The sequence below is a fragment of the Toxorhynchites rutilus genome, chromosome 3 (genome assembly GCF_029784135.1).
Source record: "Toxorhynchites rutilus septentrionalis strain SRP chromosome 3, ASM2978413v1, whole genome shotgun sequence".
Classification (NCBI taxonomy): domain Eukaryota; kingdom Metazoa; phylum Arthropoda; class Insecta; order Diptera; family Culicidae; genus Toxorhynchites; species Toxorhynchites rutilus.
The window spans coordinates 43320628-43339214 of NC_073746.1; the positions used below are offsets into that span (position 1 = coordinate 43320628).

Below are 18587 nucleotides of genomic sequence, written 5' to 3' on the forward strand. Positions count from 1 at the left end.
TGTATGCGGTTTTTTTATGCGGTCCCTATCCCCCGCACAAAAAAAAATGTTTGCCTGTAGTCCATTCGTATCACGATTTATTTGAAAGACATGCCTCAAACTATGGTTGCTTCCATCAGAGATTAATTAGTGACCTTTCAAAAATGTTTGGCCTTCTTGCGAGAGATGACACTAAAGCTGTTTTTTGTTTTTTTTATCCCATCTGTTTATTTTTATTATTAGGCTCATCTAGCAATTCAGCTGTAACAGAGCTGTAACCGAATTTATCGTGTACATTTTTTCATATTGTATATTACATAGTAGCCATTTAGGCGTTAGAGTATTCCTATTCTATCGATACATAACACTTGTCGTCTTTTTGGGCGTAAGAATATTCCTATTGTTCGAATGTTCACAGCTGGAAACAGACTGTTGATATGAAGCTTCCATTGTATAATAATTTCGTCAGGAGAACATCTGGGCTTCGTCATCCGCGCCTTCAATGAAAACAATCGATCAGTGATCGTCCTATGTTTAAAGCAATTTTAAAGTGGTTGATTTGTGAGATCGCCGCAGGAAGCTCAAATGGACGGCATAGGAATTGAAGAACAACTGAAAATGTGGAACGAGTGAGAGTTTTATCTGAGCAGTCACCGAGACCTTCTGTAGGTGAATATATTGTTGCTTCGCTTTGGTTTAAAATTCTCTCTTTACAAAATCTTCTTCAATGGCACTGACGTTCCAGTGGAACATTTTGCCGTCTCAACGTAGGTATTAACTAGCATCATTTTTATTAAAACTCTGTTAAGATTTCGTATGCCAAATAACACGCCTTTAATGTATTGAGAGTGGCAAGCTCTAGAACACGTGTGACCACAGTGTCAGGTCGGAAGAAATTTCCTTGACGAAAAATTCCTCGACCCAAATCGTAGTCGAACCCGATCCGCGGTATGATAATGTGTAGCGCTAACTACTCAGTCACGGGAGCCTGAATCTTTACAAAAACATATTAACTCAATAATTAAATGGACGTGATCATGCCAATCGCATAAGGTATCAGGATTATGAGAGATTGATGTTTTAATAAGTTATAAACGGGCGGGGTTAGTTTGCAATATCTCCTCTCTCCACAGTGGCTGTACGAACGAACGCTGCATTTACATGTCGAGCGGGCGATTTGTTTCACACTTGTTTCTCGGTATAGGAAGCACGGGTAGGTAGGCACAGAAATGCACAGAATAAATGTATGGGAATGCTTCCAATTTCTGTTAAAGGGGTTTCGAACAGTGTTCCGCGGAGTACTTTGTACCCCGCGAAGCTATCGCAAGTGAAGCCCTACTTTGGAATAATTTTGTTTACTGAATTTCACTAGGCAAGTAAAGATAGCAAATGTACCTTGTTGACTCTGGGTCGTGTAACTGTGATGTGCAACCGAAATAGATTTGTTTTCTATATTATATCGACTTTCAACACTTTTGACTGGTTCGTCGCTCTTACTTCCATTTTAGGAAGAATGTCGGGAGTGAGATGTTACCACTACGCCAGATCGCCTCCCATAATCGAAATAGAGCTGTTCCCAGCTGTTAACGCGAACAGTGTTTTCGTCAATAACTTTAAACATGTGATTTGCAGGATTTGCTGGATAGTTTTGAATAATATTATAAAACAATGGCTTGGGTGGAATAGCCTTTTTCGACACAGAAATGTAAAGTTTTCGAAAAATAAAAAAGCGAGTATTTGGCTATAAAAAGTGCCCCGTCAAAATAAAGATCTGAAAACCGCTGATTCAAACCATTTAGGCAATCGTCATGTATAACACATCAATTCTTAGAAATTTTCCAATCAGATTGGTATGCAAATCATCAACTTCCGATTGAAACAAAAATAATTATTGACATTAAAACTATTTCATAAAAAAACATGACATGATTTCTGATTTGGCACTCGTGAAACTAGTTGATTCAAGTGAAAAACAGGACGCAATACTTCTATAAAGCGTTGGAGTATATTGAATAATGGAAGGCTAGTCTAGGAGAAACATAACAGTATTACATTAAAGTACATTTCTGAATGGCCAGATATAACAAAGTAGCATTACTCAATATTACTCAATAAAATACTTTAAAAAATATTATGCCTTTTTTGCCTTATGTGTTTTCACTCCTGAACTATTTGGTCAGTCTAACAACGAGGTTCTTACGATTTAAGAAGAATTCATCCTCATGGACGACGAAACGTACGTGAAGATATGTTATGGGCACCATCCCGGACAAAAGTTATATAGAACCAATGATCAAGGTGATGTATCAACAAGTACAAATTCGTTTTTGCCGATAAATTTGCGAAAATGTTTATGATCTGGCAAGGTATTTGCAGGCCATGAAGCAACGTTTCTTGCTTCAAATGACCGATTTTCATGTTATATTATAAAACCAACAATACAGATTTGACTTCCTTGAAATTATACGTATGGTGCAAGTCGAATCATTGGCAATGATTTTCCAATCAATTTAAAATCTATAAATTTGGAACAAATGTTAAGAAAATGTTATCGAAATATTTCACCAAAGTTGACTTGTGCAGGTGCTCAAGTCGACATGCCGTCGGCACAAATTGTACCGGATATCTCACCAACTGTTGCATTCCTGATTTTTCGGGAAGTCATACCCCCATTCGAACACCCTACTATTTTTCAATATTACACCCCCGAGCGCATTGTGTTCTATTGAAAACGTTAATGTTTTACATAAATATTGGCGTTATATGTATATCGATCCCTTTTCGTTCTCACAGACAAACACACCCAGAGCTCTCTCAATTCTTGTTGATGAAGAATGATGGAATTATGGATTTGTGCAAATATTGACCCAAGCTACGTTTGCCGTTTTGCTCGTTTTGGAGTAAATATTTTACCTTTGCGCCAGCTTCACTCCACCCCGATGTTTGGATGTGCAATTTTATATTAATTTTTCCTTATCTAAAACATACCGGTGTGTCTTAAGCCATAGCTATCACAGCTCTCGTCCAGCATGCCGTCGTGGGTGGCCACTGCCGCTGCAGCCGTCCAGAGGTCCCGCGGATGATGGGGATGATGGTGGTGATGGTGGGGGTGGGAATTGAGTCGGTATTCGGTGCCGAGACGGTACTCGGAGTAGTAATCTGTGGTGAAGCGAACCAAAATTTGATTAGTCTTAATTAGGTCTCAAGCGAGCGAGATTGCAATAGTACCGTACCGTTATGTAGTGCCGAGGACGAGTTATGGTGAAAAGGATTCACGTGGGGTAAGACGGACACTGTGGATGCCGTTGTGCTTGTTCCGGATGCTGGTGGGGGCGGAGATGTTGTGCTACGCTTGCTACCATTACTGCTACTGCTGCTGCTAGTCGCGCCATTACTGTTGTTCCCATGATGATGGTGATGATGGTGGTGATGGCTATGGCCATTGCTGGGATGACTATGGACATGGTCCTGCTGGAGCTGTTGTTGTTGTTGTTGTTGCTGCTGTTGCTGTTGGTGGTGACTGTGAAGATGTTGTCCGTGGTGTTGATGGTGATGCTGCAGAAGATAGGCTGCCGATGCCGGTGAGGACAGTGAAGTGGAGAGAAAGTCATTTGCTTGTGCCTCGTCGCTACTGTTGTTACCGATGACTACCAAGGAGTCGCCACCGTTTGTTCGATTGTCACCCCCGCTGGTTGAAAGCACTACTGTCGTGGGGGAGGATTTCGTCGAAGTCGGCGAGTCTAGCACCAAGGATGATGCGGTGGTGCCTTCCTGCTGTGAACCGTTTTTTACCCAAGCGCCGACCGAGAACGAGAATAAAGGAATCGCTACTGAGTTCAATCAAATTCATCATTTATCAAAAAACTGGTTTCCTTTCTTCAGCATGGTGCTGTTCGGAAAGGAGACCTTCCTTTGCCAGATTGTCAGCAGCATGGGTTTATGATATCTTTAGATTGGTTTTAATATTCGTAACAGCGACAAGTCTATTAATCACGGTGGGTTGTGGCTGAAAGCCGAATTTGTTCTGCTATTGATCCATTGAGTTTGAGGTTTGTTCGCTAACGCTGCATTCAAATTAACCCAACGGGAGACTAAGTAACCGTTTAATAAACATTTGATAATCGGTTAGGTTTCAAAGAAAAGTTCGCTCGAAGAAGAATTAATTATTTCTGGATCTTTCGTTGCAAATTATATGGTAATAGGCAGCAAATTTGCTCAATTATTGTTCGTTTGTTGAAAGAAAATTGTAAAGTTGTCTTATTGAATATTACGCACTTCACAAGGGGAAATGCATTGATTGTGAATGAAATTCAAATGTTCAGGGAACTAGAACTGTAACGTTTTTTAAGTTATTTTGCGACAAAGTTATATGATGAGCTCAATCATTGACATGTCAACTAATGAATTAAAGGATTTTGGTCAACATAGGATGGTTATCTTAAAAATGAATCGATTGTAATGAATCGGCAATAAAATATCAAATGTTCAGTATGGGTCAGACCGTTAGAACCGCACGATTTTTTTTGAGTTTCCAGAGATATGTATGAGCTCAATTGAAATGATGTATATAGTGTAGTGTTGAATATCTATCTTCGTTTATATAAGATTAACCATTTGAAATTTATTTCTTTTTTGAGCGGCGAAAAAATCAAAAAAGGAAACGCCAGCGTTCCATAACTATGGAACCAGATGAAAACCTATCAGACTTTACAAAATCAACAGCAATTTTCGCATGAATTTATTATTCACTAGCTGACCCGGCAAACTTCGTCCCGCCCAAAATTTTTGTTTAATTATCAATACCCTCAAACATCCATGTTTTCTTACTATGAGCAAGTTCATGAGTCTAATCGCAGAACTGTTCATTGATTGATCTTCTAATCGACCCCGTTGAATTTACCTTTTACTATAAAATTCCTAGTATTTCTAACAAAACTCATCATTATAATATCAGATTATTTTTAGACACAATTCTCGTGCAAGATTTTTCAACCATTTGCAAATAACCTGTTTCTCCGTTACGTGGAAGAAATGTTTTATACAGAAAGTATGATAGAATAAAGACAGCCCTAAATCCGACAATTCCTTCCTCGAGTTCCGCTCTTATCAACACATTTGGCGATACGTTTCATCGTGCGTAGAACATATGAGAATTCAATTATCCGTATTTTTCCTTTTTCTTTCAGAGTTTTCCGACAATTTTCAATTGTCATGGTTGGTTGGAATATTTATGGTTGAAATATGTGTAATATTTCTATGGGACCCCCTCTCCATTCCAGAGGAAGCAGGTGTGCCATACCTCCCTTCCCCCTAAGAGAGGGGTGGAGTGTTCAACCACCATAGATACATTTATTGTACCCTACAACCTCCATATGCCTAATTTGGCTCCATTTGCTTTGCTTTGCTTAGTTATGCAGAATTCTCTAACCACCATAGAAACATTTATTGCACCCTAAAACCTCCATTTGCCTAGTTTGGTTTCATTTGCTTGATTAATTCTCGAGTAATGCAGACATTTGTGTTTCATCACGAAAACCTTCCCCGGCCCCAAAAACCCCTGCATACCAATTCTCATGTTGATCGGTTCAGTAGTTTCCGAGTCAATAAGAATCAGAAAGACAGACGGAAATCCATTTTGATATATATAGATAGCTGACCCGGCAAACTTCGTCCCGCCAAAAAATTGTTTTTTGTTATCAATACCTTCAAACATTCACGTTTTCTTACTATGAGCAAGTTCATGGGTCCAATCGCAGAACTGTTCATTGATTAATCGACCCCGTTGAATTTACCTTTTACTATAATTCCTAGAATTTCTAACAAAACTCATTATAATATTAGATTATTTTCAGACAAAATTCTCGTTCAAGATTTTTCAACCACTTGCAAATAACATGTTTTTCCGTTACAGGGAATAAATGTTTGATACAGAACATATGATAGAATAAAGACAGCCCTAAATCCGACAATTCCTTCCTCGAGTTCTGTTCTTATCAACACATTCGGCGATTCTTTTTTGGTATAGATAGAAGAAGATACAGGAGTGTGTTTCATCACATTAAAATCCATCTCCAGTTTCGAACAAAAATCAATTTCGCTAGCCCAAACATCAAATGGTCTAACAGCACTTGTCACTATGTAATTGTAGAACATATGGGAATTTAATTTTACGAATTTTCCCTTCAAAGTTTTCCGGAAGTTTTTAATTGCACCCTAAAACCTCCATATGCCTAATTTGGTTCCATTTGCTTGATTAGTTCTCGAGTTACGCAGAAATTTGTGTTTCATTTGTATGGCAGCCCTCCCTTAGGGAACGGGATGAAGAGTCCAACCATCATAGAAATATTTATTGCAACCCTAAAATCTCCATATGCCTAATTTGATATAGTTCTCGAGTTATGCAGAAATTTGTGTTTAATTTCTATGACAGATCTTCCTCCCCTCAGAAAGGTGAGAGGAGTGTTGAACGACCATAGAAATGTTTCTTGTCCCCTCAAAACTCCACATGCCAAATTTGGTTCAGTTTGCTTGATTAGTTCTTGAATGATGCAGAAATGTATGTTTCATTTGTATGGTAGTCAACCCCCCCCCCTCCCTCCATCAGAAAGAGAGGGTAGGAGTGTCTATTCACTATGGAAACGTTTCGTGCCCCCTAAAACATTCACATGACAAATTTGGCTCCATTTGCCTGATTAGTTTTCGAATTATGCAGAAATTTGTCTATCATTTGTATGGCTGCTCCCCCTTAGAGAGGGGGGTGGAGTGTCCCCCTAAAACCTCCTAATTTGGTTTCATTTGCTTGAATAATTCTCCAGTAATGCAGAAATTTGTGTTTCATTTGTATGGCAGCTCCCCCTTGGAGAAGGGGGTGGAGAGTCTACTTACCATAGAAACATTTATTGCACCCTAAAACCTCAATATGCCTAATTTGGTTTCATTTGCTTGAATAATTATCGAGTAATGCAGAAATTTATGTTTCATTTGTATGGCAGCCATCTACATGTTGGTTTTGTTGAATCGGGATCAGAATATTCTTCGAACATTCGTTCTGATATATCTTGATCGATAGCCAAACCAAAGGGCTTGAACCATGAATTAGAAATACCTAGCTCGGAAATGACAATATAGAGCATCATTTACTGTTAAAACTTATGTTTAAACTTATATGTATATTAGGGTGCCAATGACCATTTTGGTCATCTCTAATTTCAAAGAGTTACCTCATAAAAAATATTCACCATCTCGAAAAAACACTCATGCCAAACATTAGCTCGATCGGACTTAAGGGAGAGTGGCGCACAGCGGTCAAAGTTTGAGTTTTTTGAAAATCGGGGATCGGGAAATCGGGGGTTTCAAAAAAATTGTTTTATGCCAAATGTCTTAAAATTGCATGAAACGTCGAGATCAAGGGTGACATTGCGCATTTCGAAACGAGTGATTTTTGTTCGTTTCGACCATTTTGACATGCCTTTGACCAGCTTTGTTTACGAACCCAAAAACTTTACATTTCTCTACGAGACAAATTTTGCTCTAATTCTAGTACACTGAAAATATGAACATGAAAAAGATATATGATACTAAAGCCAATTCGATTTGAATTCGAATTTTCTCGAAACGAGTTACTCGTTTCGAAATGCGCAATGCCGCCCCTAGTGTCATCTCAAAAATATTTTTGTCAAATATATGTCAAAAATCGATACTCTGGGACTTTTTTTTTCGGAATACGAAACGAAACGTATAGTTTTGGGTACCAACAAAAATAGTCATCTCGATTTTTCATTCGGAACTTGCTGCGAAATGTTGATTTGCACGATAATATACCTTTTGCAAAATATTAGCTCATTCGAACTTCATCTATTAGTGTCACATACGTAAAAATTAGAGTTTTTTTGAAAAACGAAAGATCACTGAAAATCGGGGTTTTCAAAAAAAAAGTTGGTGCCAAATGTCTTAAAATTGCGTTACTCGTCCGTTACAAGAAAAAATGTTTTTTTGGCACTTTTCGTTTTTCCGTCTGAAAAGTCGATTTTTGACAAATTTTTTTAGATAACCGTAAATTTCGATGTGTCATGCAATTTTAACACTTTGGCGTCCGGCGACACCACAGTGGTTACGTACGAAAACTAGCGTCTGAATGCCGGCGACACCACAGTGGTTACGTCCACTTAAAATGAAAGAAATCCAAATTAATATTCTGTATTCTTCTTTCTCGATAATTATGGCCACAGAGACAAGTTGGGATGATAGTGTTAGAAGCGAGGAAGTATTCGGAAATCGTTTTAATGTCTTTATTAATCTTATCTAATGTCAGAGATGACCGTAATCTTCACAAATCCCATAAAAAATCGGGAGGCGGCGTCCTTATTGCTATTAATTCATTAATAAATTCAGAACATATTCTAACAACAGAATTCGATGAGTTTGAACATGTGTGGGTCAAAGCACGGAGAGCAAAGCGGGAGAGATACATATATTTGCATCTGTTTACTTCCCCCATGATCGTGCTCAAATTAGTTGTTATGAGAAATTCTTAGAAGTTGCTGCAAATATTTTATCTTCTTTGGCACCAGAATCAAAAATCCATATATACGGAGATTTCAATCAACGAAATGCGGACTTGATCTCTGATTTTGACAATGAATTTATCTTGCTTCCAGTTGTTGGTGATAATAAGACTCTGCAATTTATTTTTGATAAAATAGCCGGTCTTGGGTTGAATCAAATAAACAATGTTCATAATCGACAGAAATGCTTCTTGGATTTCTTGTTGACAAATATGACCGAAGATTTTTGTGTGACTGAATCATTAACTCCATCTTGAAAAAATGAAGCCAACCCAAAAACCATTTGAATATGAATTCGAGGAAGTCTCTGATTACACTAAAGCAAATTACCAATAAATTAGGTGTAAGCTTAACTATATCAATTGGCAGGATATATTTAGAAGTGTGGAAAACATTGAAGTAACAGTGACGATTTTTTACTCGATGATTAATGAATTTATAGAGGAGGAGATACCAACTAGACGAAAAAGGGGAAATATAAACACAAAGTATCCGATTTAATTTAATCAAAACATAAAGAATCTAAAAAATAAAAAAAACAGAAGGCACATAAAATTTATATGAAATACAAATCTGACGCTAATCTCGAAAAATATCTGAACATTTGCGAACAGCTCTACTCAACTGTTAAAATCGCTTTTGAAGATTACAACTTAAAAACAGAGTCGGACATAAAGTCTAACCAAAAAAGTTTCTTTAATTACATAAAAACAAAATTAAAAAGCAATGGTTTTCCATCACGCATGCACCTTGACGATACCGTGGGGAATGACCCAGAAAAAATTGCAACCTCTTTGCAACATTTTTTCAAGAAGTTTATATTGAAACAGCTGAGGAGGACCGAGATTGTGACTTCTTTGCATTTCTTCCAGAACTTCCATGTGATGTTGGAGTCAGAAAACTAACTTACATTGAAATTTTTGACACATTAAATAAGCTTGATGCCTCAAAAGGGCCAGGTCCTGACGGAATTCCACCGGTTTTTATAAAAAATTTGGCATCTGAATTAACTCATCCACTTTTATGGCTTTTCAATAAGTCATTGGAATCAGAAATGTTCCCAAAAATATAGAAAAACTCTTTTCTTGTACCTATATTCAAATCCGGTAATAGATCCGATGTAGGAAATTAACGTGGAGTAGCAATTATTTCTTGCATTCCAAAACTTTTTGAAGCCATAATAAACCAAAAACTTTTTCAACAACTAAAGACACGAATAACGAATAAGCAACACGATTTTTTCAAAGGACGATCAACAACAACAAATTTGCTGGAATTTGTCACATTCACTTTCAATGCAATGGATAATGGTAATCAAGATGAAGCTCTATACACTGACTTTAGTAAGGCTTTTGATCGTGTTGATATACCATTACTGCTTCTTAAACTTCATAAAATAGGGATAGAAGTCAAGCTATTGAAATGGCTAGAATCATATTTGACTGACCGCACGCAAATAGTAAGGTTTAATGGGAAAATTTCAAAACCAATATTTGTTACATCCGGAGTTCCTCAAGGCTCTCATTTGGGGCCACTTTTGTTCATTTTATTTGTTAATGACGTTTGCGTTTTTCTTAATAGTGTTAAGCCACTTATCTTGTGGAGGCGATCTGGCGTTGTGGTAACATCCTTACCTCTCACGCAGAGATCACGAGTTCAATTCTCACTCCCGACATTCTTCCAAAAATGGAAGTATAAGTGACGAACCAGCCGAAATGTGTTGAAAGTCACTATAATAGAGAAAAAGGCACATATCTACGCAGATGATATGAAGCTGTACATGGAAATAAAGAATGAAGAAGACTCTCAAACATTCCAAAATGAAGTTAACATAGTTTATAATTGGTGCACTAAGAGTTTATTACAGCTCAATGTTAGGAAATGCACTTTGATGACTTTTATGAGAAGAAGAACACCATTGAACAATGGTGTTAAGCTGGGAAATCAACCCATCAGTAGATGTCAACGAGTAAGAGACTTAGGCGTGGTCTTAGATTAAAACTAACCTTCGTTGACCATTATAATACAATCATCCATAGAGCAAATAATATGTTGAGCTTCATCAAACGCTTTAGTTACCATTTCCACGATCCGTACACAATAAAAACATTGTAAATAACATACGTCAGATCAATTCTCGAATACTGTAGTATTGTATGTACCCCCTACATAACTTCACACGAAGCCAGAATTGAATCTGTACAAAAACAATTTCTATTATTTGTACTTCGTAAACTAGGCTGTTCTCCATACCATCTCCCTCCATATGAGACACGTTGCATGCTAATCAATATGAAAAACTTAAAAGAACGTCGGAACTCTGCCATGATTCTATTTATTATTGACATCATATCACAACGAGTGGACTCAGAAGAAATATTAGGAAACCTAAATTTTTACGCACCGATTAGGCACCTGAGAAACCCTAACATTTTCTACATAGATTACCGAAGAACGAATTATGCCAAATATAGTCCTATTAATCGTATGATGAGCCTCTGTAACGAACACAGTGGAATAATTTATGTAACCATGTCAAGGTCAATACTCAAAGACTATTTGAATTGAATAAGATATAGTTAAATTTCACTCTAATATTTGGGCAGCATATTTAGTCTACGCTGGTTTGACGAAATAAATAAATAAATAAATTAATTAATTAAAAAAATTGTTGTTAAAATCGTCTTTTGAATTAAACGGATAAATAATCCAGCCAGCTCTCTTTAGATTTTTTTTTTAGTTTTAAGTAAGTAGTTTTAAGTAGTATCAAGAATGTATTGGTCTACAATTTTGATTGACGACAATAAAATAATAACATAGTATCTCAGTGGCCGGCGACAGCACTTTAGTATGGTTTGCCTTCTGTAGGGGTTTTGTTTAGGTAATAATAAGTTACACACGCCCAACAAGTTTTATATTTTTATAAATAGGGGAGATGGGGATATATGGAAGTGTTAAGAAGAACTTCAATCATATCCTTCGAAACTCATGTTTCTCCAAACTTAAATGCAGTTTTTTGCCTTTCAATATACTGTTTTTCGAATTAATCGACCGAATGTTTTTCAATGTTTTTACTAAAATAAAAACAGACCTAAAAGTAGAACATTTTTTCGATGATTACCCGCATGGTGGGGGGAATATGGGCAGGTTTGTAATATTTACGTATGTGTATCATCGGAATGTCGTGAAAGTAGGTGAACAGGGTTGAGAACTTGTGAAAACTATCGATGAGATTAGTAAAACTCAACAATTTATAATTTCCCGATAATTTCAAGAACAGGCTGTGACAAGCCAAGTAATCCGAATTAGCGCTGTCGGCGCCAAGCGAATATTTTTTTACGAATCGTGCGGACGTCAAAGTGTTAAGATATTTGTCATTTAGCAAAAAAAATTTGAAAACCTCGATTTCCGGTGATTTTTCGGTTTTCAAAAAACTCAAATTTTAACAACACTAATAAATGAAGTTCGAATGAGCTAATATTTTGTAAAGGGTATATTATCGTGCAAATCAACATTTCGCAACAAGTTCTGAATGAAAAATTGAGATAATTACCATACGTTTCGTCTCCTATTCCAAAAAAACCCAGAGTGTCGATTTTTGACAAAATTTTTTTTTTCTGGATGACACCAGATCTCGACGTTTCATGCAATTTTAAGACATATGGCATCAATTTTTTTTTCGAAAACTCCGATTTCCTTTACTCCCTCCTTGGGTGATTTTTCGATTTTCAAAAAAACACAAACTTTGACCGCTTTGCGCCACTCTCCCTTAAGTCCGATTGAGCTGATATTTGGAATATGGTGTTTTTCGAGGTGGTAAACATTTTGTATAGTGTAACTTTTTGAAATTTTAGGGTCGATTTTTCCCATACATTCATTGGCACCCTAATGTATATATCCATAGAATAGTATCGGTCATTTCCGGGAATGTGCGTCTCCGAAATATAGAAGTATCTTACGTCGTCCTGAACAAAACATTTTTCGGGTATTTTTTTATTGAACAACGGCATTGGGATTTCAGGGTCTAAAGAATCTAAATCTGATTTTCAAGGGCTCTTGTCTTCTTCCGGCACTTAATTCTGACTGTTTCCAATGATTTGCAGATGAACTGGTGAGAACAGTTGAACTTTTTTGCGGCATCCCGTTGGCTCAGCGAACTCATTCAGCCCCCCCCCCCTACCGTAATGCAATTCCTATCTCTAACACGCAATAGGTAAAATAACCACGACCCCTCTCCACCCGCTTCTCACATTACGTCATTTATGCACGACGCCTTTCGATGTCATTTTGAGCTAATCTGAGCAAGCATAAACAAAACGAAAAATACTAGTAGAAAGAAGAGAGAGTGAGCTTACACACATACACACATACACACACACCCACACTGATTTCTCTATGAGCTCGTTTGTTGTCGAGCATAAGGGCCTAGAAAAATTGCCAACATTTTAATTGGTTAGCGACGGAATTTTCGACAGTCTACTAGATTATGTGCGGTTCGAGAAATCCAAAAAGAGAATCATTTTTATAGCATTCCTTAGGATGATTTAAATTTTTAAATCAAATCTTAATACCGAAGCCACAAAAATGGCCTCTTTTTATGTTTGTTTTCATTTTCCATTCTTCCCTTCCACACTGGACCAAACGTCATAGTTATCCACCCTTCAAATATTATAGAATGACATGTAGAAGAGGTTCTAATTAACATAAATATGAAATTCGAAATGTAACTATTGAAATCAATTGGATGTTCATCCTACACCCCTCCCCCTTGTCCGTCTTGTCCGCACTTTCCCTAATGAGTAGCCATGACATGCTAGGTTAGTTTTTATATCTTCAATGCTGTCAAAGCGGGTCCCACAAACAGGTAATTTGAGTCCCGGAAATAGGACAAAGACACACCCGTGTCTAGTCGCCAGTAATTATGCGTTGGTCTCACATTATCATGCCGGGTGTTCGGGTTCGATTCCCGATTCCCAGAATATGACGTTTTCCGAACACCATTCCTTTTATTTCGTCGATGTTTTCATCAGTTGAAGAGGTCGTCTTTAAAGTGGCAAATCGTTTATTTCTTCTCGGTCGTGTTTGAATGCCTTTTACCTTTCATCTACCCGTGTCAGCAACATATTTGAGTCACCAAATTTATTCTGCAACATTTTCAACGTTCCGGCACAAGAAATTTTGTTTGCAACACAAAATTTCACACAATAGATTTATCCATATCATAAATCGTCGAACAAAAAAAAGATAACTTTTTCTTTTAGCCGCTGTTAACAAACCGAATGACAGATCGCGCTCAAAATTGACATTAAGATCACTGACAGTAGTACCAACTTAAAAAAAGAAAAATGATTAAATTTCAAATTCTTGGTATATACTGGACAGAACGTATAGTACAAAATCAGACATTTTCACCCAAACAAAAGTATATGACGCAAGTACGGTATTTTTACTATATGTCTAGCCTTGGTTCAGGATGTTTTGGATCTGTTCGAAATGTTGTGATATACATTACTTTAGTTTTATTAATATTTATTGGTATTAGGTTTGTTACCGTTGAAAAACGGAACATTTAAATATCACCGTTAGAAATGGGCAAAACAGTTCACCTTGATGAACGGTTCAGTCACTAACCGTTCAACATAGAATGTTAGGTGGAACCCAACATCAATAGACCAGCTATTAATTGATATAGTTGGATTGGATAGTGTCTGCTTCTTCTTCAAACTCGCAAACTGTATGTGACAATATGTCACATGCCGACAAAAGTATTTATAATAATTTGATGCGGACAAAATATGTCCAATTTTTCATATTTTCTGTTTGGACAACACACAGGTTCTAGTAAGATCATATTTCATAATGTTCATTCAGAGAAAAAATCAGCAGCGATTGTCACTAACAATCAATAATACAAACAATCACGATAACACGTACAAGCAATAGGCCAAACAATGGATTGAAAGCAACGAAAAAACTTTTTTCTCAACTTACCCTCACTATTAGTTTTTTTGTTTACCTAATTCATGGATCGCCCCGGCTTCCCCCAGATTTTTTTTCTGATAATCAGGTATATGAATGTTACGCGGAATAGAAAGAATACATGAAATTGAAAATATACAGTTTTGCCTTTAAAACTACGAAAATCTTATTTAATTTTTAACCCAAAATTGAGTATACATGATCAAAATAAACCCTGCGTTACATGCATTTTGCTCGTTAAAGGCGATATCGTTTTATTTTTCTTACAAGCGTTCTAGTTATATTTATCCATTCCATCCAGCGTAAATCAGTTCAGCTAAACTCGTTCGTTTGCAAACAGTTCGCCCGCAAACACTTTGTTCTCAAACAGTTCACTCTCAATCTGTTCGCTCTCAAACAGTTCACTCACAACCGTTCTTTCGGAATCAGTTCGTTCACAAACCGTTCACTAGCAATCAGTTCGTGAAAAAAACTCTTTCGGCTACTAACTGAAAAAAACTAGTTCTTTCATACCGTTCGTGAAAGGTTTGCCCATCTCTAATCACCTCAGTAGAGTTTAGTTTGTTTTTTTTTCGTGAAATATTTGTTTTTTTGGTCACTGGTTTGTATATATTAGGCTGTCAAAAAAGTCCTCCGTTTTTTTTTTGAATTTTCATTTGTTCATAAAATTAGTTACAATCATCTGTTTTAAGTCAAATATGCGCCGTTTTGTTCGATGACTTGTTCCCAACGAGATGCCAACTTCATAATACCACTGTTATAGAAGCTCGCTTCCTTATTGGCAAAAAACTCGGATAGCCAATTTTCACAGGCCTCTTTTGTGGCTAACTTCTGACTACCTAGCTCGTTCGCCATGGACCAAAACAGGTTGTAGTCACTTGGTGCAAGGTCCGGACTATACGGCGGATGCAAAAGAACCTCCCATCCGAGCTCCCGGAGCTTCTGGCGCGTCACCAAAGAAGTGTGTGGCCTGGCGTTGTCCTGATGGAAGACAATGCGGCCTCTGTTTATCAAAGATGGCCTCTTCTTCATGAGTGCTACCTTCAAGCGGTCCAGTTGTTGGCAGTACAGGGCCGAATTGAGCGTTTGGCCATAGGGAAGCAGTAAATTTTTGGTAAATTTGGAAAAATGTCGTCGAACGAAAAAGAGCGTTGTGAATTAATCCTGCGCACTCATTTCGAGAATCCGGAGTTGTCACATCGGGACATCGGTAAGATGCTGGGAATTGTCCAATCCACGGTCAGCAGAGTACTAAAACGATACTTCGAGAACCTAACCATCGACCGGAAGGTGAAGAACGGCAAAAATGGATGCTCCGTCAGTGAAAAAGATCACAAGCGCGTAGTTAAGCAGTTTAGACGTGATCCGAGAAGTTCGGTCCGGGATGTCGCCAATAAGCTGAATTTGTCAAGTTCATTCGTCCAGCGGACCAAGCAGCGGGAGGGCCTGCGTACATACAAGGTTCAGAAGGCTCCTAACCGCGACGAAAGGCAAAACATGGTGGGGAAGACGCGAGCCCGGAAGCTGTACACCGAAATGCTGACGAAGCCACATTGCCTGGTAATGGACGACGAAACCTACGTCAAAGCGGACTTTCGTCAGCTGCCGGGCCTGCACAAATTTTTTTGGCAGCTTGAGATGCATTTTTGCCTTTGTCATAGTAGTACTGTAAAATATGTCGGATTTTCTCTTTATTTTGCTCCATATTTGCGACACTATAACTCACGAACGACTTAACCAAACAAAACACTGTCAAGGACAATATTATAGCGCGCAAAAATACCTTTCCAACAAGCTTTAAAGGGTGTGTCACATCAAATTGCATCACGGAAAAAACGCTGTAGAAATTTAATTTTTAGGAATTATATCTTCAGCTTTCGCTTATAACCAGATAAGAGTGTATAGATCACGTTGGCCATGCTTCACTGTCAATTTTTCGTAAATTTGGAAAAATGTCGTCGAACGAAAAAGAGCGTTGTGAATTAATCCTGCGCACTCATTTCGAGAATCCGGAGTTGTCACATCGGGACATCGGTAAGATGCTGGGAATTGTCCAATCCACGGTCAGCAGAGTACTAAAACGATACTTCGAGAACCTAACCATCGACCGGAAGGTGAAGAACGGCAAAAATGGATGCTCCGTCAGTGAAAAAGATCACAAGCGCGTAGTTAAGCAGTTTAGACGTGATCCGAGAAGTTCGGTCCGGGATGTCGCCAATAAGCTGAATTTGTCAAGTTCATTCGTCCAGCGGACCAAGCAGCGGGAGGGCCTGCGTACATACAAGGTTCGGAAGGCTCCTAACCGTGACGAAAGGCAAAACATGGTGGGGAAGACGCGAGCCCGGAAGCTGTACACCGAAATGCTGACGAAGCCACATTGCCTGGTAATGGACGACGAAACCTACGTCAAAGCGGACTTTCGTCAGCTGGCGGGCCTGTTGTTCTTCTCCGCAGAGGATAAATTCAGCGTTCCGAAGGAGATTCGCAAGCAGAAACTATCCAAGTTTGCCAAAAAGTACATGGTGTGGCAAGCGATCTGCTCTTGCGGAAAGCGGAGCGCCCCCTTCGTGATGACCGGCACGGTAAACGGGCAGGTTTACCTTAAGGAGTGCCTACAGAAGCGCTTACTACCACTATTGAAGCAGCACGAGGGCCCGACCATCTTCTGGCCGGATTTCGCTTCGTGCCACTATTCAAAGGACGTGTTGGAGTGGTACGAAGCCAACGGGGTCGCCTTCGTGCCAAAGGAAATGAACCCGCCCAACGCGCCGGAGCTTCGCCCAATAGAGAAATATTGGGCGATTATGAAGCAGGCCCTCCGGAAGAACCCAAAAGTTGTCAAATCGGAGGCGGACTTCAATAGAAAATGGATTTCTGTTCAAAAAAAACTACAACCTGACGTTGTACAGAACCTTATGGACGGGGTAAAGAGAAAGGTGCGAGCATACGGGCTTGGGCTCGAAGTATGAATAAAAAGAAAATGCCAAAAGTTGTTTAATAGTTTTTATTCTACTGTCTAAAATTTTCAAAAGGATCGGTTTACTGGGCGAATTTCTACAGCGTTTTTTCCGTGATGCAATTTGATGTGACACACCCTTTAGTATGACTCGATACAATGAACACAACTAGAACTACGCGCTTACAACGACACCTCGCGGAAATACCGCAGGACTTTTTTGACAGCCTAATATTATTGTAAGTAGTGTAAAATTTGTTCGAATGGAAATAAAATGTAATTACTAACCCTAACCCGTAGTGCTCCCACGACGATGTAACGCTTGAGTATGAAATAAATCCCTCCAAGCTGTCACTGTCATTGATGACAGTGACCGGAAACAGGAAGGATGAAAGGAATGGAAGAGAGTGGTGGATAAAAACGGAAGGGGGAGAGGAAAGAAGTTTAAAAGGAAAAGGGAAAGGATTGGCTCGGCCATTGACGCCAGAAATCGAGACCAAGATAATCAAAAATGATTGAGATAAGAAGTTAAGAGAAGAGTTAATAGTGGTGTGAAAAAATGAATTACGTTTGTGGTGAATCGGAATTGAGAAAGAACCAAGTACTTTCGGAACACTGCGGTGCACACTTCGCTCTCAGGTGTGTCCCTTAAAATAATCTCTAACCACACTAGCTCTGGGCCTAAATTTCATCAAATTTTTCGAATTTCATAAATTTCTATTTTTTCATGAAACCAATTTCGGTGGCGTGGTCGCGTTTAAAAGTTAAGTTAAGTTTTGATTGTTCCATTAGCGTCTTCCTGGAAAATGTGGCTTCTGCAAAATTGTTGCTGAGGGAACGTTTTTCTCCTTATACGTGCGAAAAATTTGCCTCCAATTCCTCTTCATAGGTCCGAAAAATTCTATTCAATGAATATAACAATATCTTAAACCTACAATCCTTATGATAAAACAAAAATAAATAACGCAAACATTGAACTCTTTGGCATGCTTCCGATAAGCGCTGAGTTGCAAATCAATTTCGCGACGGAAATCGCGCGCATTTACCTCCGGCGGAAATTGTGTTGAAGTTTAGTTACACTGTTTTTCCCAAGAGCGACGGCTCTTCCG

General features: G+C 38.4%; 1 protein-coding gene across 2 annotated transcripts in view; it reads right to left on the reverse strand.

Moving 5' to 3' along the window:
• LOC129775609 (ETV5-related protein Ets96B-like) overlaps positions 1 to 18587 on the reverse strand; it is a 47029-nt gene that overhangs the window by 16400 nt on the left and 12042 nt on the right. For both annotated transcript variants that reach the window (XM_055780564.1, XM_055780563.1), the window contains 2 exons: positions 3213 to 3753; positions 2968 to 3138 (listed from right to left, as the gene is read on the reverse strand). In XM_055780564.1, coding sequence (XP_055636539.1) covers positions 2968 to 3138; positions 3213 to 3753 — 712 coding nt within the window. The remainder of the gene's footprint in view (positions 1 to 2967; positions 3139 to 3212; positions 3754 to 18587) is intronic.